The sequence below is a fragment of the Microtus oregoni genome, unplaced genomic scaffold (assembly GCF_018167655.1).
Source record: "Microtus oregoni isolate MIOR12 unplaced genomic scaffold, Mior012 000001F_ref0000356, whole genome shotgun sequence".
In the NCBI taxonomy this organism is placed as follows: Eukaryota; Metazoa; Chordata; class Mammalia; order Rodentia; family Cricetidae; genus Microtus; species Microtus oregoni.
Window position 1 is genome coordinate 89,849,131 of NW_024543060.1, and position 26,262 is coordinate 89,875,392.

Consider the following 26,262-nt stretch of genomic DNA (forward strand, 5'->3'; position numbering starts at 1 on the left):
TCTTTTTTTTTTTTTTTTCATGTTTTAAATCCTGTCCTACATAGCTTTGCTGCCCGGTAGATCAGTCTTTTAGTTCCAATGGTGTTGTTTGAACCCCATAGGCTGCTCCCTAGCACAGTGTAGCACTCGACAAGTTTATCTGGCTGAGGTGAACCCATATTAGGTCGTCTGTGGCCAAAAGTGGGCTCAGAATCCCCAAACTTTAACTCAGCTGCACAGAACAGGCCTGTGCTTCAGGAACACCTGTCGGGTCAGTTTTGGTGGAGTCTGAAGTGGATCTCAAGTAAATCAAGTCTTCTTGTCTTATTGCGAGGAAATAAATACTCCAAGTAGTTTTGGTGGGAACAGAATTGTGGGCAGCAACCTGGGCAACCCAGGCTGGGCCAGGGCTGGATCCAATCCTCCCTTACTTGATTGAATGAAGGTCTTTGCCATGAGGTCTTTTACAATGTTTAGAGATGAAGCCCTGTCTACACTCTACAACTGAGCTACATCCCCGCCCCTTTAGAGACTGTCTCAATAAGCTGCCCACTCAGGCCTTGAACTTGCGATCCTCCTGCCTTAGCCTCCGTAGTAGCCACCGCCAGGGATGACAGACCCGTACTATCAAGCCTGGCTACAATGCGATTTGGGTTTCTGGGTGCAAATCACCCAGCCATGTGTCACAACCATGCCCAGTGACCTAGCCAGCGTCACTGAATCCCTCTGCCTGAACCCCTGCAGCCATAGCGCGCCCTGATGGGGTGGGCATTGGGGGCCAGACCCTGGAAGGAAGGCCAGTGGGTGCTGGAGAGAGGCTCGGAGGGAAACCCCAAGGGAAGGAAGGAGGAGCTGGGAATCCAGCCCAGCCCGCCGACTTGCGCAAGAGAGGACCAGCCCCGCGGGGTCCCGCGTCTCCAGCTGCACCCACCCGACGCGGTCCCAAGCAAAAGCGAAAGGAAGCCGAGCGGTCCGGCGTGACCCGGCGTGGGCGGGGAGGTGGCCGCGCGCCCCAGCTCCGAGGGGACCATGCGGCCGCTTTGTGACTTCACGGGTTTCGCAACAAACCTCCACCGCCCGCGCCCCACCCACCCGGCTGCCGGTCCGCCCTCCGCCCTCTCGCCCCTGAGCGCTTCCCTCCCTTCGGGGCTGGGCCTGCCCCGGCTGTTCCGGAGCCTCCAACCCGCCGCAGGTTAGCTGTCTGTGTGTCGTGGCCACCTCCTCCAGGCAGCCCGCAACAAGCCGGCTTCGTGGCCCGACGAGCGCAGCGCCCTCTCACCGCGATGCTGTGCTTCTTCAGGGGAATGGCCTTTGTCCCCTTCTTCCTGGTGACATGGTCGTCCGCAGCCTTTATCATCTCCTACGTGGTCGCGGTGCTCTTAGGACACGTCAGTCCCTTTCTTCCCTACATCAGGTGAGGGGCAAGTGGGGCGTCAGGGACCAGGGGACCGAGTCCATAAGACGGCGCGGCGCGGCTGAGAGGGAGGGAAGGTGTCCAGGCCAGGTACAGCGGCGTCTTCTTGAGGTAGGGGCAAGGTGTGACAATGACAGATGGTCTCTGACACCTCCTCCCACCTCCCCCGGCCTGTATAGAGAGACAGGGAGCGCGAGCTGGGCTCTGCCTTTATGAGGAACATTGCACTGAGCAGTCGCATCCCGAGGACCATCAGAAGGTACCTGGGGTATGGGATAAAATCTGGGGAAGAGCTGTCATCCGTGACATCGAAGGAAGGATAGTTCTGAATCAACACGGTTTATTATAAGTAGACCAAGGCATGTGCCAAGCTGCTCACCTCTTACTCCTTCACTTTCCAAAAACTCCTGGTCCCTCTCCTCCCTCCTCCACTCTCTGAGCCTGACTGATCTCACTAGGTAGCCCTGGCTGGCCTTGAACTCACAGAGAGCCTTGGTATGAAAGCTACCAGAGGACAGAAACAGAATCCAACATCCTGGTCAGAAACAGAATTCATGCCCTGGTTACCCTGTGCCAACAGCAACACAGAGTTACTGTCAGATCCTCAGACTCTCTTGGACCTGGAGCCTCCAAAGTCAGAGGCCTGAAGTTGTCAAAAAAAAAAAAAACCTGTGACAATTGCATTACTACGTAACGTTTTCTATTTTGTCTTCATCTTTCCCGAGGGCCACTTTATCCACAGTAGGGACAACAGCTTGGTCCTCTTTAATGGCTATGTGTTTAGCGACAGTGGTAGCTTTGCCTTTGGAGGAACTTTAATAACGGGTCCTGTGTCCCTGAAAAAAAAAACCTTGGTGTGGTACTCATGGCCCACGTCCGTCCCAGGTACCCGTCTCCTTCCTCTCATTTCTGAAGATACGCCCTCCCTTTGATGTGTATATAAATGAGCTGCTGGCCTTTCTGGGAAAATCCTAGCTATGTTTTTCCTCGATCTGAAGTTCCTTCCTAGCTAACGTGAGATTGGCCAGGCTATAAGAGACAAGGCTGCCATCTTTATGTCTGATGTAGTTATGATTGATGTTCCCCTAATGTGACCCTCAAACGGGAGAAGATCAGAGTGGGTAAATCAGCCAAAATAAGGCGAGATGCTGAAATCAGAGACGCTCCAAGGAAGAGGATAACAAACTAAGAAGGAAAGCCTTAAGGAGTGACAAGTTACGGGACACAGAGTCACAAGGCGGACCCCCCTATGGCTAGGAACTACAAGCCAAAACAAACCTAAGATTGTCCAAGTGTGCCTGCAGATTTGGGTAACTGTATTCTACCTTTATAGCCGTGGGGACACTGTGCCTTTGACATAGGGGTGGTGCAGGTAAGAGCTAGACATCATGTAGCCTGTGGGCACTGGAAATAAATCAGAGTGTAGACTGTTTGTCTAGCAATGCACAAAACCCTGGCCTTAGTCCCCAGTACTAAGAAAAGCAAGAAGAAGAAAAATAAAGTTAAAAAAAAAATCCAAAAACCTCCACAGGCAGATCTCTGAGGCCAGCCTGGTGTGTACATAGTGAGTTCCAGGACAGCCAGGGCTACAAAGAGAGACCTTTTCTAAACAAACAAAAACCCCTCTACTTCTGTATTTACCAGTTATCTCGACGGATCTTCCTCTCTCTTCCCCTTCCCTCTTCTCTACTCCTCTCTTCTCTCCACGTCTCTGTGTCTTCTCTAATCACACTGCCTTTCCTTTCTATGTCTGTCTTGATTTCTGTTTTTTTTTTCTTTTTTTGTTTCATTTTTTGTAAGGCAGGGTCTTGCTATGTAGCCCAGACTTAGCTTCATACTCGTGGCAATCCTCCTGTCTTAGCTTCCCGAGTAGTGAGATTAGAGGCCTGAGCGACCACATCCAACCCCATCTCCTTCTCCTTTCCTTCATGACCTGGGCATCCCACTGTAGCCCATGCTGCCGTCTCCACCCTCCTGACCCTAGTCACCCAAGTAGCTGGCATAAAAATCGGCTGCTCCTGAGTCCGGCTCCCTTCTGTTTTGTTGTTGCTCTAGCCTGAACCTTGTGATGCAAGGCCAGTCAGCTGCCGAGCAGTCTCTGCAGTTCTTCCCACACTGTAGATACACGCACAGCACACCTCTGCACGTCACGGCCACAGCTGTCTAGACATCTACAAAAATTCTCGACTCTTTCTTCAAACATCATCTTAGCAAAACCTGTCCTAATAATACCTGGAAGAGTAGCTGAAGATTTAAAACTGCCTCTTGCTACCCTTGGACTCCTATAACCGGTCTATGTGTGCACATGGATGTGTGTGCACGCATGAGATCCTTGGCGTACAAGTAGCCGTCACAGGACGATTTGTTGGAGTCAGTTTTCGGCTGATGCCGTGTGGTTCCCAGGGATCAAACTCTGGCTGTCAGGCCTGGCAGCAAGCGGTTTTACCCGCTGACCCATCTTGGAGGCTATGCAGTTTTAGTGCACCCATTTCAATTGTGTGGTTCACTCGCCATCGCTGGCCCGTGGGTCTCCCAGGGCAACCACAGCTATAGTCCGACTGCCTGAAGGCAGCAGGGGACAACCACAAGCATCATTCCTGTCTTTTCTTCACCCCAGTACTCTTTGCCTTCTAACAAATCAGGATTGTAAGATCCAGGAGAGTTCTGAAAGCGGGTGGAGCCCAGTGCGGGCCTCACATCTTCAAGGCCCTGGACTGGATTCCCAGCTCCACCTAAATACACGCATGTATAGAAAAATGTCCCCCCTTTCCTCCCCAGCCTGTTCACTCCAGGTCATAGCAGATCCCTAGAAGGCAAGACCGGCCAATTGGGTGTTTGGTTGGCGATGTGCCGTTTCTCCCTGCGCCGTTTGGCCATTGTGGCAGTCTGGTATTTTTAGCGCACTTATGAAATAAGAGGGAAACGACTTGCCAGGACGGCTTTAAAGTCAGCTTCCTTCTTATCAGATAACTTCTCTTTGTGACACTGTTGACGACCTTTTTTTTTGGTTTGGTTTGTCTTTTGAAATGAAGTCCGGGCTGGCCTCAGACTTGATCTGAAACCAAGGATTACCTTGGACTATTTATTAGCCTTCCTGCCTCCGCCTCTCAAGTGCTTGGATAAAGGGTGTGGACCACCAGGCCCAGGGAGTAGCACCATTATTCTTTACTACGTGGCATAAATGTTCAGATGGTTCTGAGACGTGGAAAGAAACTGAAATTCATACATAAATAAAATAAATAATAAAAAAAATAAAGAAAATGTCCCCTGTTTCCCATTTGCTAGCACTGTTGGTGAAGTTTGGGAAAGAAACAGACCCTTCATACATTGCTCCTGGGAATGTAAATCGATTTTAAATTTTAAAATTTATTATTATTGTTATTGATGGGGTGTTTTGCCTACATGTATGTCTGTGCACCATGCGCATGCCTGATGCCCCAGGAGGCTAGAGAAAGTGTTGGATCCCCCAGGACTGGAGTGACAGACAGTTGTCAGTCTCTGAGTGGGTGCTGAGAACCAATCCTGGGTCTTTTGGAAGAGCAGGCAGTGTTCTTAGCCATTGAGTCTTCTTTCCAGCCCTTGACTTTTAATTGTATGGAGGGACTTTAGTGAAGATTTTTACAGGAAGGATGACTGCATCCTGTGATGTAGCAACTGCCCCTTTTTTTCAGGAAAAGTATCCTGCAGGGTTGCCTGTCTGGGTGAAAGACATGTCTATCGGGAAGGTTGCTCGGTGTTTCTAGTTACTCATTTAGTTATTTTCTGCATGTGACAAGGTCTCGCCCACTGAGTTGCGACAAACTTTGTCATTTTCAGTAAGCCTGGAAACTATTAAAATAGCCATAACAAAGGGCTTGCTAGACAAATAGATTAGCCAGAGAATGAAGTGCTTCAAGCTGGAGCCTCTGTGTGGTATCTTATCTTTGAATCACTGCATTCTGATGGATAAATGTCCAAGATACAGTCTTACCTGGAGAAAAAGCGAAACTTGCTATCTGCAGTTAGAAACAAGAGAGGAGAAAGCCAAATGCACTTGTATCAGCTTGCACGAAGATTACTCGGAAACTGGGTTTGTCAGAGCGCAACTTAATCTCAGCACCCAGCAGGGGCAGGATTTGAGGAGGTTGCCACAGTCTCAAGGACAGCCTGATGTAAAGAAGACTTTTAGCAGCCACCAAAGAACTAGGAGCTAAACTCAGAGCTGGGAGCACAGGCTTAGCCATGTGTAGTGGGGCACGCTTTTAATCCTCAGCATTCAGGAGGCAGAAGCGGTCAGATCTCTGTGAGTTCAAGACCAGCCTGATCTACATAGCAAGCTGCAGGAAGGACAGAATAACAGACTAAGACCCTGTCTCAAAAAAAAAAAAATCCCACAAACAACAACAACAAAACCAAAATAAAGCAAAAAATAAACCACATGCTCAGCCTGGACCAGGCCCTGGGTCATCACCAGCTCCTCAGATAGACCAATAAAAAGTGTTTGTGGCAGGGGGCTGCTGAGGTCAGTAAGACGTTATAAGAGTCGTCCTGGCATATCTTTATATGTTTTCAACATTTTAAACAAACAGGCTCTCTATCCCATAGTTAAATTAGAAACACAGAATCAGACCCACTGCACGCAGTAAGTTGGAGTATATAAAGCAGTTATTTTTGTGTGCACTATACACGAGTTTATGCAAGGGTATCAAAACCAAGAACAATCGAAAACCTAGCTCCTAGGATTAGGCCACGCCCACACTCCCAAGCGCAAGCCACCAGGCCTAATTTGGAGTTTCTCTTTCCTCCTCCACACCTGCTCGCGTCCTCCACGTGACCCTACACTCTTAGAGTTCTGTCAGTCCTGGGTCCTCTTATAAGCGGATCCACCTTAGTTTCTGTGGGAGTGTGGGCTGGTGAGACAGCGTATGTGGTCTTTGAGCACCTATGCAGTTCCACACGGCCATAATTTCTGCTCAGTAAACAACGGCAGAAACCCCAGCTAGCTATAGAATTAAGACATTGCAAAGCGGGAACCAGTTAAATAGTAAAGGATATGAAAAGTCTGGTCAGGACTTTAATTTCAAGAGGAAAATTACAGCTGGATATGGTGGTACACTCCTTTAATTACAGCACTAGGGAAGCAGAGGCAGGTAGAGCTCTGTGAATCTGAGGCTGGTCAGGACTACAGAGGAAGAGACTGTCTTTAAAAAAAAAACATCACACTGTGGTGGCTCATACTTATAATCTCAGCACTTGAGAGGCAAAGGGAGGTGAGTTCAAGGCCAGCCTGGGCTACCTATTGAGATGCAGTTGAGCTAGGGCTACAGAATGATCCTAAACGAAGTAGCTAGTAGTTGTGGTTTGAGAGAAAACGGCCCCAAAGGGAGTGGTACCATTAGGGGGCGTGGCCTTGCTGAAGGAAACGCGTCACTGTGGGGGCAGGGCTGGCTTTGAGGTCTCTTTCACTCAGACTGCGTCCAGAGTGACTTTGAGTCGACTTCCTGTGGCCTGCAGTGCGGCACTCGGCTCCAGCAGCAAGTCTGCCTGCATACCACCGTGTACCTTGCCACGGTGATAACGGACTGAACCACTGAAACTGTAAATGAGCCACCCCAATGATAAGAGATGAGATGCTGTGATCGTGGTGTCTCGCCACAGCAATAGGAAACCTATCAAAGACAGTATTACTACCAAAAAAAAAAAACCCAAACAAACAAACAAACAAACAAAAAAACTTCGCCGCCGCCACGTGAGTGGGAGCCAGGCCAAACATCTAAAGTTAATGGACACAGGAGCTCGGCCGTGATGGCCCGCGTTGCCTTTCATTAAGCGCAGTTGCATTGCCACGGGAGCATAGTTTATGTAACGTCTTTTTTTTTTTGGTGCCTGTCTTGGCTGGTCTCGTGCTGGGATTAAAGGCAGCGCCACCACTCACCACTGCCCGGCTTATTTTTGTTTTTTTGAGACAGGGTTTCCCTGTAGCTTTGGAGCCTGCCCTGGAACTAGCTCTTTGTAGACCAGGCTGGCCTCAAACTCACCGAGATCCGCCTGCCTCTGCCTCCTGAGTGCTGGGTTAAAGGTGAGAGCCACCACTGCCCGGCTACAAATTGAGATTGAGAATTTAGGTTTGAAAGTTAACAGTGACCCAATCCTGGACTAGGCAGATTTTTTTTTTTCCTTTTTGGAGGGAAACAGACTTCTTAAGTCCCCCAGGCTGACCTCAAACCCTGAGTGCTGGGATTAAAGACAGGTACTACCATTAACCAACTCAGAGTCAGAATTCTTGTTAAATCCCCCTGGTTGGCCTCAGACTCCTCCAGGTCCTCCTGCTTTAGGCTCCTAAATGCTGGAATTTACAGGTACATGCTGTCGCACTTAGCCACTCCAATGCCTTTAATTTTATATTTACTTATTTATTGTATGTGGCATGTATACAAGTGAGTGAGTGATGGGTAACCTTCATCTTGGGGTTCATGTTCACCCCATTTGATCATTCTGTATCAAATGAGGGTATAATCCCCCAGAGGCCTCATCCCATCAGGTGTCTCTCTCTCTCTCACTGAGCCTGGCATTAGGCTAATAATCCTCTGTCTGAAAACACAAATAATGTTACATCTCGTGCTCAGCGTCTCCAGCCCCGGGTTAAACTATCACCTTGGGAGTGGGAATCGCGTGCATTGAGTGATAAAGAACATTGTTTGTCCACGCATGGGGACGTCACTGTGTTCATTTTATTGTTTGAACTCTAAGTGATTGTTCTCTGCCTGAGCATAAATTTAGTTTGGAGTATGTTCCTCAAATCCCTTGGAATTTTTCAAACTTGGCTTAATTTATGTAAATGTAAACACAGGAAATGTGGTCACAGTTGGTTTGCCAGGTACAGCTCGCTTTGAAATCACTGCCTTTCTGATGGCTTCAACAACTTCTAAGCCACGGGCAGAAGAAAAGTTATTCCCGATTGTTGCTGTAAATTCCTCCTTAAGGAGGAGGCCAGTGAGGTGGGGCATGGGACTGGGGCAGGGACAAGCATGCTGGGAAGTCATATACTGGGAGCAGGATGGATTAAGTTCAGCTAGATTGGAAAGCGACTGGTTTGACCCCTCGCTTTCTCCAGGTTCTTGAACCAAGCACCCAGGTATACCTCTATCAATGAAATACATCCCTTAGTGTCTGTGATGGGCTGGTTCCTGGACACCCCGGGAATACAAAATTCCTGAGGACGCTAAAGTCGATGGCTGCTCAAATTCCTTATGTAGAACAGCATATGGTTGCATATAAACCTGCACAGCCTCCCGCATACGTCGCCATCTCTGGATTACTTAGGACGTCTAATACAAAGTAAATACTATGAAGATCGCTGTTGAGCAGTATTGTTTAGGGGATAATGACAATATATATAGCACATGTGCAATTTGAAATGTGTTTTGGATTCTTGCCGGGTTGAATCCATGGGTTCAATAGATATGAATGAAGATACAGATATGGATGGTCAACTGCTCGACCTCTGAGCTTGTGTGATGGTATCGTTTAGTTTGCGCTTACAAAGAAAATTTAAACAAGGCTCACCCACAAAGCCTCTTGGCTGCCCCTTGCTGTTAATACATTTATTGCATTTCCACATCTGGTGGAAGGGATTGCTCAATGTTTACTTATCATGTAATATGTAATATCAGAGACTTGACAGACTTATGAAGATTCCTCTCCTCTCCTCTTCTTTTCTTTTTAAACAGGGTATCACTATGTAACCCTGGGTGGCCTGGAACTCAATATATGGACTAGGCTGGCCTTGAACTCACAGAGCTCTGCTTGCCTCTGCCTCCTGAATTCTGGGATTCAAATCTTTACCATCAAACCCAGCATAAAGACATTTTTCATTGCTAATAAGAACCCTTTTACTTTTACTAATGATAATGTGCAAACAATGCTATTATTTATTACTTACTATTATTATTTATTAAATTTTAAGTTAGCATACAAAATGACAAGTTTAGTTATGGAATATGTATACTACTGTGTTTTGTTTTTGTTTATCTTTTCTTTTCTGAGACAAGGTTTCTCTTTGTAGCTTGGGAGTCTGTACTGGAACTCACTCTGTAGACCAGGCTGGCCTCAAACTCACAGAGATCCTCCTGCCTCTGCCTCCTGAGTGCTGGGCTTAAAGGTGGACTCCACCTCCCAGCTGTTTATCTCTTTCTTACAAGGTATCTCCATCCCCCATTCCTCTGTCTTCATCTTGCATGTCCCTTACCCCTTCCACATAGAAGATCATCTTCCATTGTCTTCTCGCCCACCCCCTGCTTCCCAATACTATTCCAAAAGTTTGTAGATATGACCAGGTTTTATTTGCTACTTAGAAGCTTTTCACGAAATGTTCTTGAGAAAAAATTGGCTTATGCAATTAGGTACTGTTTTATCTGTGAGTAGAAACCCCAAATCTGACTATTCTTATCTGATAGATGTAGGAAATTGTGACTCAAATGGTTTGGTTTTCTGATTTTTTTTTTCTTGAGACAGAGTTTCACAATATGAGCCTAGGTTGGCCTTGAACTTGAGGTGATCCTCTTGCCTCGTCTTCTCATAGCCCGGGAATACAGAGTGAGCAACCACACCTACTTCTTGTTGATGAATTCTGATGGTTTACAGTATGTTTTATTGATCAGTGAATAAAGTATAATACTATTTTTAAATAGCTGTTATGTTGACAGCTGCTTATGGTGGCAAAAAGTAGCCAACTATGAGCCTCCTGGGTGTGAAATAACGCACTGATGATAGTTATTGTGCATCCAGAATCCTGCTTGTCAAAGAGACTTTACAGTTAAATTCTGTTGTTTGAGGAGCCTAGAGTTCTCACCTACTTAATCCCTTCCTGGTCTACAGCAAAGGCATAGTGGTCCCTTCTCATTTCCAAGGGGATCTTTCCTATGACGTGCTGGGGCCAGCAGCCATGTTCTCCTGAGAACCGTCTGTATACTTCTCTTCCCAACTCCAGGCTCAGTGTCTTGGATTTTGGTAACCTTTGTTTCCCATGTAAGGACTTGGCAAATGCTAGCCAACCAAGCATCTTCCAGGGCTGTCTAGTAAACATTTGTCAACACATCAGTGGTCCCCCCCCCCCCGCCCCCCAGTCATTCTGACGGCTTGCTTTGACTGCCAGGGAATCAAGTTGCTGGACGTTAGGTACAGATCCCTCTGTAACTTGAACAAGCCGTGAAGCCTCTCACATACCCAATTTCTCCCTGAATAAAATGGAATTTATCAAAGACACTCCCCATAAACGTTCAACGAGGCTCCTGAAGGCGCAATTACAAACAGTACAGTAAACATAAAACCATACCAGATGCATAATTAATATTCAATAAGTGATTTAAATTAGGTCTTTTTTTTTTCAGTCTTGCTATGTAGCCCAAGCTGGCCTTGAATTCATAGTTTGCCTGGAACCTCCAAGTCCTAGGACTATAGGTGTGTGTCCACCAAGTCTTGGCTAGTCCTTTTGGGGGTGGAGAGTGAGAGTCACTCATTCAATAAACATATATGTAAATAAATATGTTATTTTCAGGGTGCTTTATGTTCTGCCTGTAGGAATTTGTTTGTCCATTTATTTGTTTATTCATCCATTTATTTATGTGTTTTATTTATTTACTCATTTTTATTATTTATTTATTTATTTTCCTATTTTAACCGAACCCTTCCCTCAGATGAATCATACAACACTCCGGTAATGAGCCACATTGTGCCCCTATGGTTTGAAACAGATAAACAAGAAGAAAATACCATTCTGAAAGTCTGAACTTCCAGATCCCATATCTGATGCTCTACGGACTCTACATCCAGGCTTGTGACCTGTGTCTTGGTCTGCCATCAATAGACGAGTGCCCCATCTCGTTGTTTTCTCGCGACCTTTCAAACGTTTTTTACCCCTCATAAGGCCACATACTTGTCTTGGATAGCGACCGACCTGTTATGCTAGTTCCTTCCCTTCCGAAACACTTGCACCTCTATGCTAGCTCCTGTCCGTCCCTAGCACGCCCAAGGTAGCAAATAAATGCCAGGCACTGTGAGGCGCCTCACTGGTTTTGATTATTTTTTTTTTACACCCTGAGGCGGAGACAGGAAGGCCTGATGTCCTTATCAGACTTAATCATCTGCAGATGTGGCGCCCGCAGGCTCAGGCTGTCTCTGCCATTATTGTGTTCCTGGCTCTTGTCCCTTCCCCCCTGGTCCGCTCAGCCCTGGGCGCCCCAACAGGGCCGCCTGCACATGCGTAGTCCTCTCCAGCCCTCCTTGAGTGTAGGAAGCTGGGGAAGTGGGGATGTTCTGCCCTAATCAGGCTCTGACACCAAATGGAAACACCTGGGAGTCCGGGTGTTTGTTCCCAGCCGCTCTTAGCCTCGTTGCACCCTCTTGAAGAGTTAAGTGTCATACTTTACCTGCTTTCTGCACGCACGGGCTACTAGTAGAATTGTCCGCCTGCTTGGAAGTGTGTCTGCCCAACGTGATCGGTCTCCAGCGTATACGTTTCAAAGCTGGTTTGGGAAGAGGAAGCGTCCTGAGCTCGTGCAAGCCTTTGCATGTTGGGAGCACCTCTGTCACCATTTTTAAGTTGGAAAAGGTGCTTGTGAGAAGCCTGGCAGTTTTAAGGTGGTACCAATGAAAAGAAAATAGAACATGCCCAACGCTTCTCTGATGGAACTGGGTGCCTGTGTGTGCTCGCTCTTTGACAACGGCTTTCTGAGTCACCTAAGTAACTGATAGACTGCACCTAAGGCTTTCTTTTTTCCCCTCCCGAGACAGGGTTTCTCTGTGTAATAGCCCTAGCTGGCCTGGAACTCACTCTGCAGACCAGGCTGGCCTCAAACTCACAGAGATCCACGTGCCTCTGTCCTTTGAGTGCTAGGATTAAAGGCGAGCACCATCACCACCCAGCAAGACTTTCTTTTATTACTAGGTACCTCTTTTTGTTAAGACAATTGACCAAATGAGCATACTTCTAAGACTCTAACAGGCAGGGGCTGGAGAGATAGCTCAGCGGTTAAGAGCATTGCCTGCTCTTCCAAAGGTCCTGAGTTCAAAACCCAGCAACCACATGGTAGCTCCCAACCATCTGTAATGAGATCTGGTGCCCTCTTCTGGACTACAGGCATACACGCAGACAGAATATTGTATACATAATAAAATAAATAAATATTAAAAAACAAGCAAACAAAATAAAAAAAGAAAAATGAATTAAAATAATAATAATAATAATAAAAGACTCTAACAGGCATAGTCGACCCATGGCCTACGGGCTGCTTGTAGCCCAGGACAGCTGTGAGAGAGAGTCCCTATCTGTGGGCTTCCATAGAGTGCTCAGCAGTGATGGATAGTATGGTCCAATTCTTTGTCATTGTGCATAAATCTAGTCATTATAACGCGTGCATTTGTGTGCCCTTAATATCTCAACCATGGATTTTTTTCTTTTTTAAAAAAATTTTATTTATTTATTTATTATGTATACAATATTCTGTCTGTGTGTATGCCTGCAGGCCAGAAGAGGGCACCAGACCTCATTACAGATGGTTGGGAGCCACCATGTGGTTGCTGGGAATTGAACTCAGGACCTTTGGAAGAGCAGGCAATGCTCTTAACCTCTGAGCCATCTCTCCAGCCCTCAACCATGGAATTTTCAAGCATATTTTTTAGTTATTTTTGTTTCCAAAACAGTCTCACTCAATTCTTCATATTGAGCTTACGAGGTGGGGTTGTTTGAGAGACAGTCTTGCTGTTTATTTTAAACACCTCCTAGCTTTTATCCGTGTGTGTCTTAGGGTTTCTATTGCTGTGAAGAAACACCAAGACCAGGACAATTCTTATAAAGAAACACATTTAATTGTGTTGGCTCATTTACAGTTCAGAGGTTCAGTTCGTCGTGGTGCTGGAGAGGTAGCTGAGTGTCCTACATCTTGGCTTCCAGGCAACAGGAAGTGATCATCTCAATGGGCGTGGCTTGAGCATATATGAGACCTCAAAGCCCACTTCCCCAGTAATACACTTCCCCCAAAAAGACCACACCGCTCCAACAAGCCCTACACCTAGTGCCACTCCCTTTGAGGGCCATGTATGTCTTCATGTATGCATGAGGACATGTGAATATGCAGATGCAGCTTGTGTGTGTGTGTGCACATACTTCTGGAGGTCCAACTCACACACTCAATTGCTCTCCCTCTCAAGACAAGATTGCAAGGGGCTGGAGAGATGGCTCAGAGGTTAAGAGCATTGTCTGCTCTTCCAAAGGTCCTGAGTTCAATTCCCAGCAACCACATGGTGGCTCACAACCATCTGTAACGGGGTCTGGTGCCCTCTTCTGGCCTGCAGGCATACACACAGACAGAATATTGTATACATAATAAATAAATAAATATTAAAAAAAAAAAGACAAGATTGCTCACCGATTCATCTGGGCTGTCTGGGCAGCCAGTGGGTCCTTCGGGAATACGAATTGAGGTACCACACCCAGATGTATCACGTGGACGCTGGGGATTAAACTCAAGGCCTCACGCTCCTGCCAAAAGCACTTTATTGACAGATCCGTCTCCCTAGCCCAAAATGTCTTTTTTTTTTTTTTTTGGCGGAAAACCAATTTTAGGTTTCTTTAGAGCCCAAACAAAAATACCTTAGAACAACTTCAAGTGATACCTCCGGAATTCAGTGAACACCTAGGAAGACCAATATAAAACAGACCAATTATCTGTCCAGGGGTTGAAATTGTAGTTCCTTTAGAAATAATTTAGATATTTAATTTTTTCCTTCTCAGTGACACGGGAACCACACCACCAGAGAGCGGTATCTTTGGGTTTATGATAAACTTCTCCGCATTTCTTGGTAAGTGCACGATTATTATAAATGAGAAATCTACAGTCTCATGTGAAATGAAATGTTACCTTTAGTTTGTATACTTTGCAAAAGAGCACAACCTGCATAACTAGAATTTTGAGAGACTAAAGTATGTAAAAAAATTCGGAATTATATATAGCCTTATTATAGAACTATGCCTTATCTGGTAATCTAGGACAGAGTTTGTAAGAGGTGGTTTTAAACCCCAAACTTCTAAAATTTTGTTTTATCTAAGATGTATTATTGTTTGTGTGTGTGCATGCATAAACATGCACACGTTGGAGATTAATTTTCACTGTTTGTGTGTGTTCACAGACACATACATGTGTCAGTGTCCTCAGGGGCTAGAAAGAGGAAGTCAGATCCCTTACAGTTAGAAGCATTCATGAGTCACTCGATGTGGGTGCTTGGATCTGAATGCTAGTCCTCGTGATAGAGCAACAAAGATTGCTTAACTGCCTAGTCACCTCTCTGGGCCTGAATGCGATTTTCAGGAAATTTAGTTTTAAAAAACTTATTTATACCCCAGTGTTTGGGAGGTAGAGGCAAGCAGATCTCTGAGTTCCAGGCCAGCCTGGTCTACAGAGTGAGTTCCAGGATAGCCAGGGCTGTCTCGACACGGGGGAAACCCTGTCTCTACGCCTAGCCCCATCAAACGACAACAGAAAAGCCACTATCACCACCAACAACAAAAAAGCCTCATTTGTAACCAAGGCACGTGAGGAATTCACTGTGTAAGGCCACGTCTTTTTGTTTGTTTTGTTTTGTTTTGTTTTGTTTTGAGACAGGATTTCGCTGTAATTTTTTAGAGCCTGTCCTGGAACTAGCTCTTGTAGACCAGGCTGGCCTCGAACTCACAAAGATCCACCTGCCTCTGCCTCCTGAGTGCTGGGATTAAAGGCATGCACCACCACCACCCGGCTAAGGCCATGTCTTAAAATGTATTCTGAGGGCAGCTTGCACGGAATCGGCTGTGGTTAGAAGCATGTTCCTGAGCTACCTACCGATCTGCTCAGTCAAGAACTGTTACAGGGCTCGGGGAATACATGTTGTACATAGGCACGTGGAGCCAGGGTGGAGAAGAGTGACTGACCACCTGCCTGGCATGTAGGCAGAGCTGGGTTTAATCCATAAATCCAAACCAAAGCATCTCAGGGGACTTGATTGCCTTTTATAGACTGGGAATGGCTGACTTGTGAGGGGAAATAGAAAAAGATAAAACCAGTATGTATCTGTCTCAGATATATATATTATATACACATTCTTGTCCATTCCTCAGAAGTCAGGTGGAAATAATGGATGGGATGCAATCTTGTCATACGCCAATTAATATCATGTACACTGATTCCAATTACTTTGCCATTGCTATAAAACTTCATCTTCTACCAGAGGATTGGAGGATACAGGTGTCAGATGGGAGGGGGGCTTGTGAGGGCGGGGGGTGGGGTCGGGGATGGGGTGGGGTAGCTTTCCATCCTTTTATTCTCTGCCCTGTGGAACCCTCAGAGTCTATCCCTCCTTTCTCCTCCTAGAGCAGGCCAGGAGGACCTCCAGGAACCCTCTGGAGGGAGTGGTGGGCCACTTTAGAATTTGTGCAACTTGGCAGAAAGTTTCTTTTGCTCACCTGTTTGTGGGCTCTCCCAATTGGGTTTGGAGGTGAGAAAGGGGGACGAAAGAAAGAGAGGGCCAGTCAGTCCCAAAGCCTTTTCATGCATCTTTGCCGAACCAGACTTAGAAGGGCGAGTAATTGTTTGAGCACTGCCAGCCATAGGTTGGCTGGCTTTAGACCCAATACACGCCATGAATATATTCAAATTTTATTTTATTTTATTTATGTATTTATTTGGATTTTTCGAGACAGGGTTTCTCTGTAGCTTTTGGTTCCTGTCCTGGAACTAGCTCTTGTAAACCAGGCAGTCAAATTTTAAAATGGGGTTAAGTGTTCAGGTTTAGCTTTTCCCCTTTGCTGTGTGGCCGGGCCCACTTATATTTGCTGTGTAGGCCAGAGGTTGGGTAGAACTTGCAGTTCTTCATTAGGCTTTGAAAGGCTGGGGCTCTCGCCATGGGCCATCACAGCCCCTTGCGAGACTGCTTTTTATTTACTTTGTTTTTAACTTGTTAAAATGCTGAGATAAAGTCTCTTCTAGGTTGCCCAATGTGGCCTTAACTGTGTAAATACGCACAAAGTCCACCTTCTCAGAGGTGAGGGTCACACATTTTACACACTTCACAAACCGCCCAGAAGAAAACATTTCCTATCAGAAGCAGACGGAAGATTGGCACGCAGAATGTGTCCAAGTCACTACAGCTTGAACCCAGGGGCAGAATATGAATGCAACGTGGTCATGTAATTCTCAGAAGACACACAAAAAACCAAAAGGCAGTGTTCAGGAGGCTGAAAGTGCTACTGGCACGCAGAATGTGTCCAAGTCACTACAGCTTGAACCCAGGGGCAGAATATGAATGCAACGTGGTCATGTAATTCTCAGAAGACACACAAAAAACCAAAAGGCAGTGTTCAGGAGGCTGAAAGTGCTACCGCCCACTGAAGAGGAAATACCAATTAAAGTTTCCTGTCTTCAGGCCTCAGCTGACTGTTCATTTCAAAGGGTTATGCACACAGTTACACTCCCGCCTAGACAGGCTGTGAGCGAGTGAGACCTGCCTCTCAGCAGTTTACTCTTGCACGCACACATTTATTCTTTTAACCTTAGACTGCAACTCTGAAAACGTACCCCAAATTTACATGTCAGGAGTGGTAAGGGAGTGTGGGTTGTAGCTGGAAAACCCGGGGAGCAAAGTAGAACGCCATCCATAAGAGAAGAGCAAAATAAAGACAGGATCTCACACGCCATATTGAAGCCCCCGGAAAATGACAGTGTAGATTTATTTTGCAGTAATTTGAAAGAAGCTTCATGGTCCATTGTTAAGTGAGAAAAGCAAGTCATAGAATAATGTATGGAGTGCAATGCCCTTTACATGAAAATAGCTAAGATGGTGTGTGTGTGTGTGTGTGCACCACATGGGGCAGAGAATGGAAGAACTAAATGTGTTGCAATCAGGACTTTTTTCTTTCTTTCCTGTTCTGGGGATCAAACCCAAGGCCTCATGTTACACTCCCGACCATAATTAAGAAATTTTGTATGAAATGAAAAATGACTCACACGTGTTCTTGTTTTTCATTAAAAAAAAAATCAGGGATTAAAATTCACTAGACTGAACTTTTTTTCCCCTCAGGTGCGGCTACAATGTACATGAGATATAAAATAGTGGAGAAGCAAAATGAGGCCTGCTCCTTCGGCACTCCTGTCTTCAACTTGGTGTCGTTGGTTCTTGGATTTGTGGGCTGTGTTGGAATGGGCCTTGTAGCCAATTTTCAGGTATGGCCTGAGTGTTTGGGGTGGTTGACCATGGAAGAGCCCATGCATGAGTAGAGAAGCAGGAAATTCAAGACACCAGCCTGTGCTGGGAGACCTGGGAGACCTGGGAGATGGCCAAGGAGCTAGGATTGGGTTGAGTTTTACCATGCTCATCAGTCTTTCTTGGGAACTAGGGGAGAAGGGCTTTTATACACAAGCTCATGAGAGCATGAACCTCCAATGGTGCTACAGGCTCGGCACTGCTCCCTGTTTGTTCATTTTGTTTGTTTGCTTTTGTTTTTCGAGACAGGGTTTCTCTGTGTCCTGGAATTCACTTTGCAGACCAGGCTGCCCTCGAACTCACAGCGATTCTCCTGCCTCTGCCTCCCAAGTACTGAGTTTAAAGGTGTGCACCACCACCTCCCAGCCTCATTTTTTAAAAAAATATTTATTTATTTATTATGTATACAATATTTTGTCTATACGTATGCCTGAAAGCCAGAAGAGGCCACCAGACCTCACTACGGATGGTTGTGAGTGAACACCATGTGGTTGCTGGGAATTGAACTCAGGACCTTTGGAAGAGCAGGCAATGCTCTAAACCGCTGAGCTATCTCTCCAGCCCCTAACAACCATTCATTAATTTTTTTTTCAAGACAGGGTTTCTCTGTAGTTTTGGAGCTTGCCCTGGAACTAGCTCTTGTAGACCAGGCTGCCCTCGAACTCACAGAGATCCTCCTGCCTCTGCCTCCCGAGTGCTGGGATTAAAGGCATGCGCCACCACCGTCTGGCCCCAGCCTCATTAAAAAAAAAAAAAAAGGACCCATCTTTATCTTCTTCTATATGGCTCAGCTTGGTCTGGAACTTTTGGCAGGCCTCATTTTCATTATGTGTGTGCACGTGCCCACACACACACACACACACTCACACACACAGATTTAACCTTAAAATTACTAATGCTGAGTTCTCCTGCCTCAGTCTTCTGCCTCAGGGATTGCAGGCATGAAGTACCACGCCTGGTTCTCCAGTTCATATTCGTGTCGTGTGAAGCAAGCTATACTTTAGCTTTGTAAACAATTGAGCCAATGCTTACGTCTCTGCTGTTGGATATGATCCATCGTTTACTCAAAGAGAAGCTCCTAACCTCTCTCTTTTGTTGATGATTTGGTTTATGGAGATGAAATCATTTGCTCAGGTTTTTTCAGTGAATTTAGTTGACAGAATCAGAATACGGCCTCTATTCCAGGACCCACACTGTTCCTTTAATTTTTATATTCCTGCTCATCCCACAGTCTTTTTTTCTAAGAGAGCATTTGATTTGTCTATGGAGAAGCTATTTAATATCTTAGAAAAATCTGTAAGCTTCCTGTTCATACTTCTGACAGTCCCCACCTTTTAAGACGGTTACAAGGACGGCCCAGAGAGAATCAGTGTACAGTGGTCAGCCGTCCGCTCTCGGTGGCTGTCGTAGTCATAGACACCGTGATGGTCTTGCCCTCTGTTGTCTCTGCAGGAGAGCAGGATGGGTTTCTATAGGAGGCCTCAGATTCTGTCCAGGGGAATCTCTAACCTTCTCGCCACCAGCAATGACCTGCATGATGCTTGTTTTTACACAAAGACGGCAGGCTTCATTCTAGTGGGCTGCTCCAGGATGTGCCGTACACAGGAATAAGTGCAAACCTTCCTACGTCACCTGCTGTCCATCCATGCTCTATTGTCTACTCCTGCGTGGAACTGGAGCACGGCTGGAGTGGCTTCGTCCTGACGTGAATCTCATGAACCCCGCAGACTCACTGTCTCTGCACCCATCAAGGGAGGCGCCCTCTGTTAGCATTGGGGGTGGGGGGGTGGGGAGCTGGGGAGCTCATGATAAAGCACCGCAGGAAACTCAGGGCTGTCTGCCAATAGTTAGGGTGAAAAGGCCACCTTCCTTATACAGTACCACATATTCAGAATGACCCATAGGGCGGAGATGGTTCTTAGAACGGCACAGTTTACAGCTCTGCATCAGACAGCATGCTAACAGGGGCAGAGGACCTTTGAATGATAAGCCTTATCAGTGAGTGTATATGAATTGTTCAGCGGGAGGAAAGTGTGCTTTGATAATATGATACAATATGCTTTGATATAATATGCTATGATAATACCACTTTCTCCCCTGAATAGCATTATAGGGTGTAAAATCACAAAGGACAGACTTTGTGAAGAAAATATTATAAATTTTCTCCTAAACTCACCTTAAAGCGTCCATGAGTTAAGTCCTTACAAAAATCCAGACGTAGACGCCCACTGTTTGCCCTGTCAGTGCGCTCCTAAACCTTTCCCCACAGTGTCCTTGTTTGAGGGTCCGTGGTACATTTTTAGCTTGCTACAAGCCGTGGACCTGGAGAAGAATTTGAACTCTGAGACCAAGAGAGACTGGAGGAGGCTCCGGAGTTTGATCATTTAAATCTTCCCGAGATGGCCACAGCTTTGCTTCCCCCACTGGGTGCGCAGGTTACCTGCCTTCCCCCACCGGGTGCGCAGGTTACCTGCCTTCCCCCACCGGGTGCGCAGGTTACCTGCCTTGTGCTTGCCTCATTTATTTCTGCCAGGGCTTCCTTTTCTGCGCAGAATTCCGACCTGTGAAGTGATAGCATTAGACAGCGTGTTAAGTGAAATGAGCCAGGGGCCAGGAGATTGCTGTCTACTGATAAAGTGCGCAGAACCCACGTAACTCAGGTGACTCCAGCACTGGGACACAGAGACAGGCAGATCCCCGGTCAGTTGGCTTAACACGATTGGTGAGTTACAGGTCAGTGAGGGACCCTGTCCAAACAAGGTGGGGGCTCCTGAGCAATGACGCCCGAGGTTGACCTCTGCTTTTCGTGTGGACGCATGAACGCACACACCCACACACCACACACACACACACACACACACACACACATACACACATTTGCACACACATGAACAGCACCCCACACAAAATGGAATAAGCCAGATGCAGAAAAGACAACTATCGCACGATCTCCCTCATAGTCGACTCTAAAGGAGCCGAAGCAAGGGAGCGCTTACTTTTTATTTTTATAAATAAATTTTATTTTACCGTTTATTTTATGGAATAAAAGAGTGGCTGAAGCCCAATAGTGGTGGCACAAGTCTTTAATCCCAGCACTTGGGAGGCAGAGGCAGGTGGATCTTTGAGGCCAGCCTGGGCTACAGAGTGAGTTCCAGGACAGCCAGGGCTACACAGAGAAACCCTGCCTCAAAAAACCAGGAACCAAATCAAACCAAAACAAAGCAAAAAAGAGTGGCTGATTGCAGAACAGAAAGAAAATCCAATGCTTGTATAGTCACAGTCAAGTGGTTAAAGTGATGAACTGGAAAAAAAAAAAAGCCAATTAAGAGCTGTAAATCAGGGCAATGAGATGGCTCATCAGAGTCAGCCCTTGCTGTGGGGCCTGAACTCAACCCCCAAAATCCACCATAGAGGTAGAAAACAGACTTCCAAAGTTGTCTTGACCATGCACCATAGCCTGCATGAACATGCACACTCTCTCTTTCTCTCTTACAAAAAAACACACAGACAAACAAGCAAAAAACCCATAAGCCTAGTGTGGTGGCACACAGCTGTAATTCTAGCACCCAAAAGACTGAAGGAGGAGGATTATGAGTTGGCAGTCAGCCTCGGCTACAAAGCAAGAACCTATCTCAATCAACAAATAAACAAACAAAGGAAAACAAGCCAGATGTGGTAGTGCACAGTCACCACAGAGACAGAGCTTATCTTGATCAGGTCGCATTATAAACATATACAAAACTTACATAAATATCATGGATATATACAATTACTATTTATACCTTAAAACTATTTTTTTTTTACTGAGGTGTTCATTATGGCAAAAAGAAAATACCCAAAGTTTAACCCCTCAGTATTCTGGTGTTTTCTGCACTTCATGGCTTTGAAACTTGCAAAAGCTTTCCACCTTATCCACCCAAAATCCATATGTGACCTAGGAACCATCCCTTTCTAAAGACAGGAACCTGGGGGTGTGGTTCAGTTGACAGCTTGTTGAGCATGCACGAGGGCCTGGGTTTAATCCCCAACACCCTATAATTCTGGGGATGGTGCAAGTCTGCCTATTGCATTTAGGAGGTAGAGGCAAAGGGATACAAAATTCAAGGTCCTCAGCTACATAGGGAGTCTGAGGCCAGCCTGGAATACATGAAGTTCTGTGTGTGTGTGTGTGTGTGTGTGTGTGTGTGTGTGTGTGTGTGTACTCCTTTGTGTGTGTGTGTGTGTGTGTGTGAGAGAGAGAGAGAGAGAGAGAGGGAGATTTTTGAGATGAAATCTCACTATGTAACCCAGGCTGGCCATGAATGCTTGATCCCCCTTTCTCGGCTTCCTGAGAGATATGGGTACCCCCACACCTAAGTTAAGACCCCTTTAGTGACGGAGTACATAGACCATTGTGAAGAAGACCCATCAGAGATGCTACACCTGCCAAGTCTGGAGCCTTTCGATATGATCATGGCAGGACAAGCATCCCCAGGGGATCCATGAAGCTCCAGAAGGATGTGTCAAGATGACCAGGGCAGAGGAAGGAAATGTTCTTACAGCGGGAGGAGAAAACGGATTCAAGTTCAGGATGTCTGTGAATGTGGAAAGTCCCCGAATTCCGACTATTCTTGAAAGTGACTCATTAGCAGAAGGGGCCCTTGGTTTCTATTTTGCCCTCACACAAACTTGCTTCCCATTCAAGCCATGAAAGGGATTTGTTTCTCTCAATTCTTTAAAGACATCTTTTAAAACTATGGTAAAATATACATAATACAGAATTTTCGTCTTAAGTACTTTTCTCTATCTTATTCATTGGCTATTTTTCTGAATTCTGTACGTACACCCACATTTAAAGGGGCATACATATTTCAAAACATAGACTGTCCCTTACTTTTCATATAGAACTATATCTGTATGCCCATGTTAGATATCCTAGTTATAGGAAATAACACAGCACACTGTAGAATATGAATGCAATTGTGCTGGTATTCACAGTAACTCACCTGCCTCGGTTTCCTAAGTACTGAAATAATAGGCTTGAGCTGCCTCACATGGCTTCTAAATGCAAAAGTGCACTTCTTTTTTTCCTGAACAGGATTTCTCTGTAGCCATGGCTGTCCTGGAACTCACTCTGTAGACCAGACTAGCCCTGAACTCACAGAGATCCGCCTGCTTCTGCCTCCCGATGCTGGGATTAAAGGCGTGCGCCACCACTGCCCTACTCCAAATGCAGTGTTTTATAGGAGATACTCTCCTGTAGTCGGCACTGTGAGCCGACTGTGTAGACGGCAGACCAAGACGGAGGCTCTAATTACCTTAAGGTCATAGTCTCATAGAGGAGTTATGACTTGATTTAGAATGCCAGGCTCTAAGGCCCATCCCCAGCTCTCCTCCAGGGTGGATGCTCGTTTTCCTTTCCCATTTGTACCTGAATAATGGTGGAGCCAGGGGCTTCAGCTGCAGGTGTTCCTCAGCAGGGGAGGCTTTTCTCATACCGATACTTGAATGGACACCTACCTTCCTGACTGCTGACGACTGAAGGTAGTGCTTACCTGGGGGTCGCGATCCCTTTGGGGCAGTCAAATGGCCCTTTCACAGGGGTTGCCTCTCGGATATCCTGCACACCAGATATTTACATTACAGTTCATAACAGCAGCAGAACTACAGTTATGAAGTGGCAACGGAAAGAATTTTATGTTTGGGGGTCACTGCAACGTAAGGAATGGTTTTAAAGGGTCTCAGCATTAGGAAGGTTGAGAATCGCTGGCTTGGAGCCTCCCAGAGTGCGTGAAGGAGCGGCTGGTGGCTTCTGGTTAGTCCTTCCCCATGGAGTCAGAACCCATTCATGATCTCTGCAGGAGTTAGCTATGCCTGCGGTCCACGATGCCGGCGCCCTCCTGGCTTTCGTCTGCGGTGTGGTTTACACGTTCCTGCAATCGGTCATCTCCTACAAATCGTGTCCCCAGTGGAACAGCCACACCACGTGTCATGTCCGCATGGTCATCTCTGCCATTTCCTGTGTAGCTGTCATCCCCAGTATCCTTTCCACATGTCAGCTGGAAAAATATGGTCTGTTCTAGAGGGGGGCTGCTCAAGTGGGGGTCTTGCAATAGGGAGAGACTCACTGAGTACACGTGTAATGGTCTGTCCTGTCTCTTTAAGAGATAAGCCACACCCACTCCCTTCCCAGTCTGCCAAGACAAACTAAGTGGGAGCCTAGAGTGAGGGAGCTACTTGGGGTCACTGGGTAGAAGAGAACCAAGGAAACCTTGAGGTAGCTAAACTTCCTAGGTGGGATTCTTGTACAAGACACAATCAGGGCAATCAAATATCCCAGGAGTTGGGGACAGAGGGAGTGGACTCTCACCAGAGAGATGGTATCAGTTGGGAGGAGATGGGTTACTAGACTCCATTCACTGTCTCTGAGACTTCAGGCCATGGTTGCTTGGACCCAGAAGCTCTTGCAGAACACCGTGACAACTGGAGCATATGGGCATGGGATTTCTCCGCTTCGTTATGAACAGGAAAGAGAAAGGAAGGGGTAGAGGGGAGGAAGAGGGAGAAGGGGAGGAGGAGAGGCAGGGAAGGGAGGAGGAGGTGTGGGGGAAGGAGTCTGGGACATGCCACCCCAAGCCCTGACCCAAGGACTGACTTCAGTGATCTGCTTCTTCCAGATAGGTCCTACCTCTTAAAGTTTCCAGAATCTCTACCAGTAGTACCACCTGCTGGGACCAAGTCCCCCACAGATGCTTGAACCTTTGGGGGCTGGGATGGAGACACTTTATATCTGTCTTAGTTACTTTGTTTCTGTTGCTGGGAAATGACCAAGGCAACTTATTGAGGAGAGAGTTTATTTGGTGCTTACCTTTGCAGAGGGTTGGGGTCCAGTGACTGTCATGGGGTAAGGAGGAGGGGACCATGGCAGCAGGCAGGCGGTCAGGCCCACATGGCACCAGAGCGGTAGCTAAGGACTTACATCTTGATCTACAGTCGTGAGGCAAAGGGAGGTAACTGGGAATGGCAAAGACCTTTGAAACTTCAGATCTCACCCCTAGTGACGCATCTTCAACAAGACCACGCCTCTGAACTCTTCCCAAACATTTCCACCAACTGAGACCCAAACGTTAGATTATATGAGCCTGTGGGGGGCCATTCTGATTCAGCCCACCTCACTAACCTTAATCAGGGGCTAGTTAAATTGATTTCCTATTCTAAATTTATATCCCAGTTAAGTTGTTCTTTATTTTGACGGGCGTAGATGGGCCCAGGAGAAGGTTTAGGATCCAGATTCCAGTTCAACTAAAGCAAAGCATCTTTGTCCCAGCAAGTCTGATGTTCCCTCTATGCCGCTGTTCCTAAAGCATGAAGGAGTTTTGAGTTTTCCCTTGCCAGCTGTCCGTTCTCTTCAGAGGAAATAGGAAAAAAGTGTACAGTGCTACAGAAGAATTAGATCCAAACAGGCTTTGGGGGGAAGGAGTGAAGGGGGATAGAAAAAAAGCAAGGTACACTTGAGCCTGTTGACACTTCCTTCCCACCAGTCGGTTTCACAAGCCACATGAAAATATTTAATATTTCTGAAGTGCTTGGTTAAAGACATCAAATATTGGCATTGCACTTAAAGAAGTAGCTTTGCGACATCCCCCAGAGTCTAGACGCGTTGCCCGCTGGGGACGTGGCAGTTTGACCAGCTCGGCTGTACTCAGGGAGTTTCCTCTTAAACTCTTACCACTCGTGACTAAGTCAACCAAGATATGCTTAGCCTTTCTGTAGTGGCCGCTCTTGTCTTCAGTACGAAATTCACTTTTTTCTTTTTAAGCAATGAGAAAAAAAAGGAAACGAATATTTAATCATGCTTATATGTTCTGATCTACAGGAAATGAAAGCTGGGCATGATGGTACATGCTTGTAGGTCTAGCTCTTGACAGGCCTAGGCAGGAGGATCAGCCTGGGTTCACGGGACTGGTGTCTTAAGAAAGATCCCTTCCCTCCTTGTCTAGACTCGATGTGAAGGCTTTTGACCTTGTCATATTGTATTTTGGTTTTGTTGGTTTGGTGGTTGTCTCCTGGAGGCCTGCTCTTTTCTGAGGGGAAGTGGAAGGGGAGTGGATCTAGGGGAGAGGAGAGGTGTGGAGGAGATGGGAAGAGGGAAAAGCTGGAAAACTGTGGTAGGGATGGAGTGTATCAAAGAAAAATCTATTTTCAGTAAAAAAAAGAAAACGGAAGCTCTCTCTCTCTCTCTCTCTCTCTCTCTCTCTTCCTCTCCTGTGTGTATTTTGTTTGTTTGTTTATTTGCTTGCTTGAGACTATGTAACTCCCGCTGGCCAGCCTGTTTCAGCCTGCCAAGTGCTGGGATTACAGGTGTGTATGATCACCCCCAGTTACCTTTCTTTCTTTAATGAAGTATTTAAACCAAGAAAATAAAAGCGATACCATATTCCAAGGGTGGAAAGTTTTCTATCTTTTGATCTTGTGTCAGATTGCAGGAAAGAAAATTGGGGTGTGTGTGTGTGCTATTCTGTAAGCAATGTAGTCCAGGTCATGGTGTGTAGTGGCCAAGCTCTGGGACACATCTTGTCCTTTAAACACTCAGCTCTGTGCTCACTTTGGCAGCACACGCG

At 46.4% G+C, this 26,262-nt stretch overlaps 1 protein-coding gene across 1 annotated transcript in view; it reads left to right on the forward strand.

Moving 5' to 3' along the window:
* The first annotated feature begins 1,026 nt into the window (after positions 1 to 1,026).
* The window catches only part of Dram1 (DNA damage regulated autophagy modulator 1), a 34,867-nt gene continuing 9,631 nt past the window's right edge, over positions 1,027 to 26,262 (forward strand). Inside the window, exons 1-4 of the mRNA XM_041670319.1 lie at positions 1,027 to 1,393; positions 14,163 to 14,230; positions 17,480 to 17,622; positions 23,503 to 23,680. Of these exons, the coding sequence (XP_041526253.1) occupies positions 1,263 to 1,393; positions 14,163 to 14,230; positions 17,480 to 17,622; positions 23,503 to 23,680 (520 nt within the window). The 5' untranslated portion in view covers positions 1,027 to 1,262. The remainder of the gene's footprint in view (positions 1,394 to 14,162; positions 14,231 to 17,479; positions 17,623 to 23,502; positions 23,681 to 26,262) is intronic.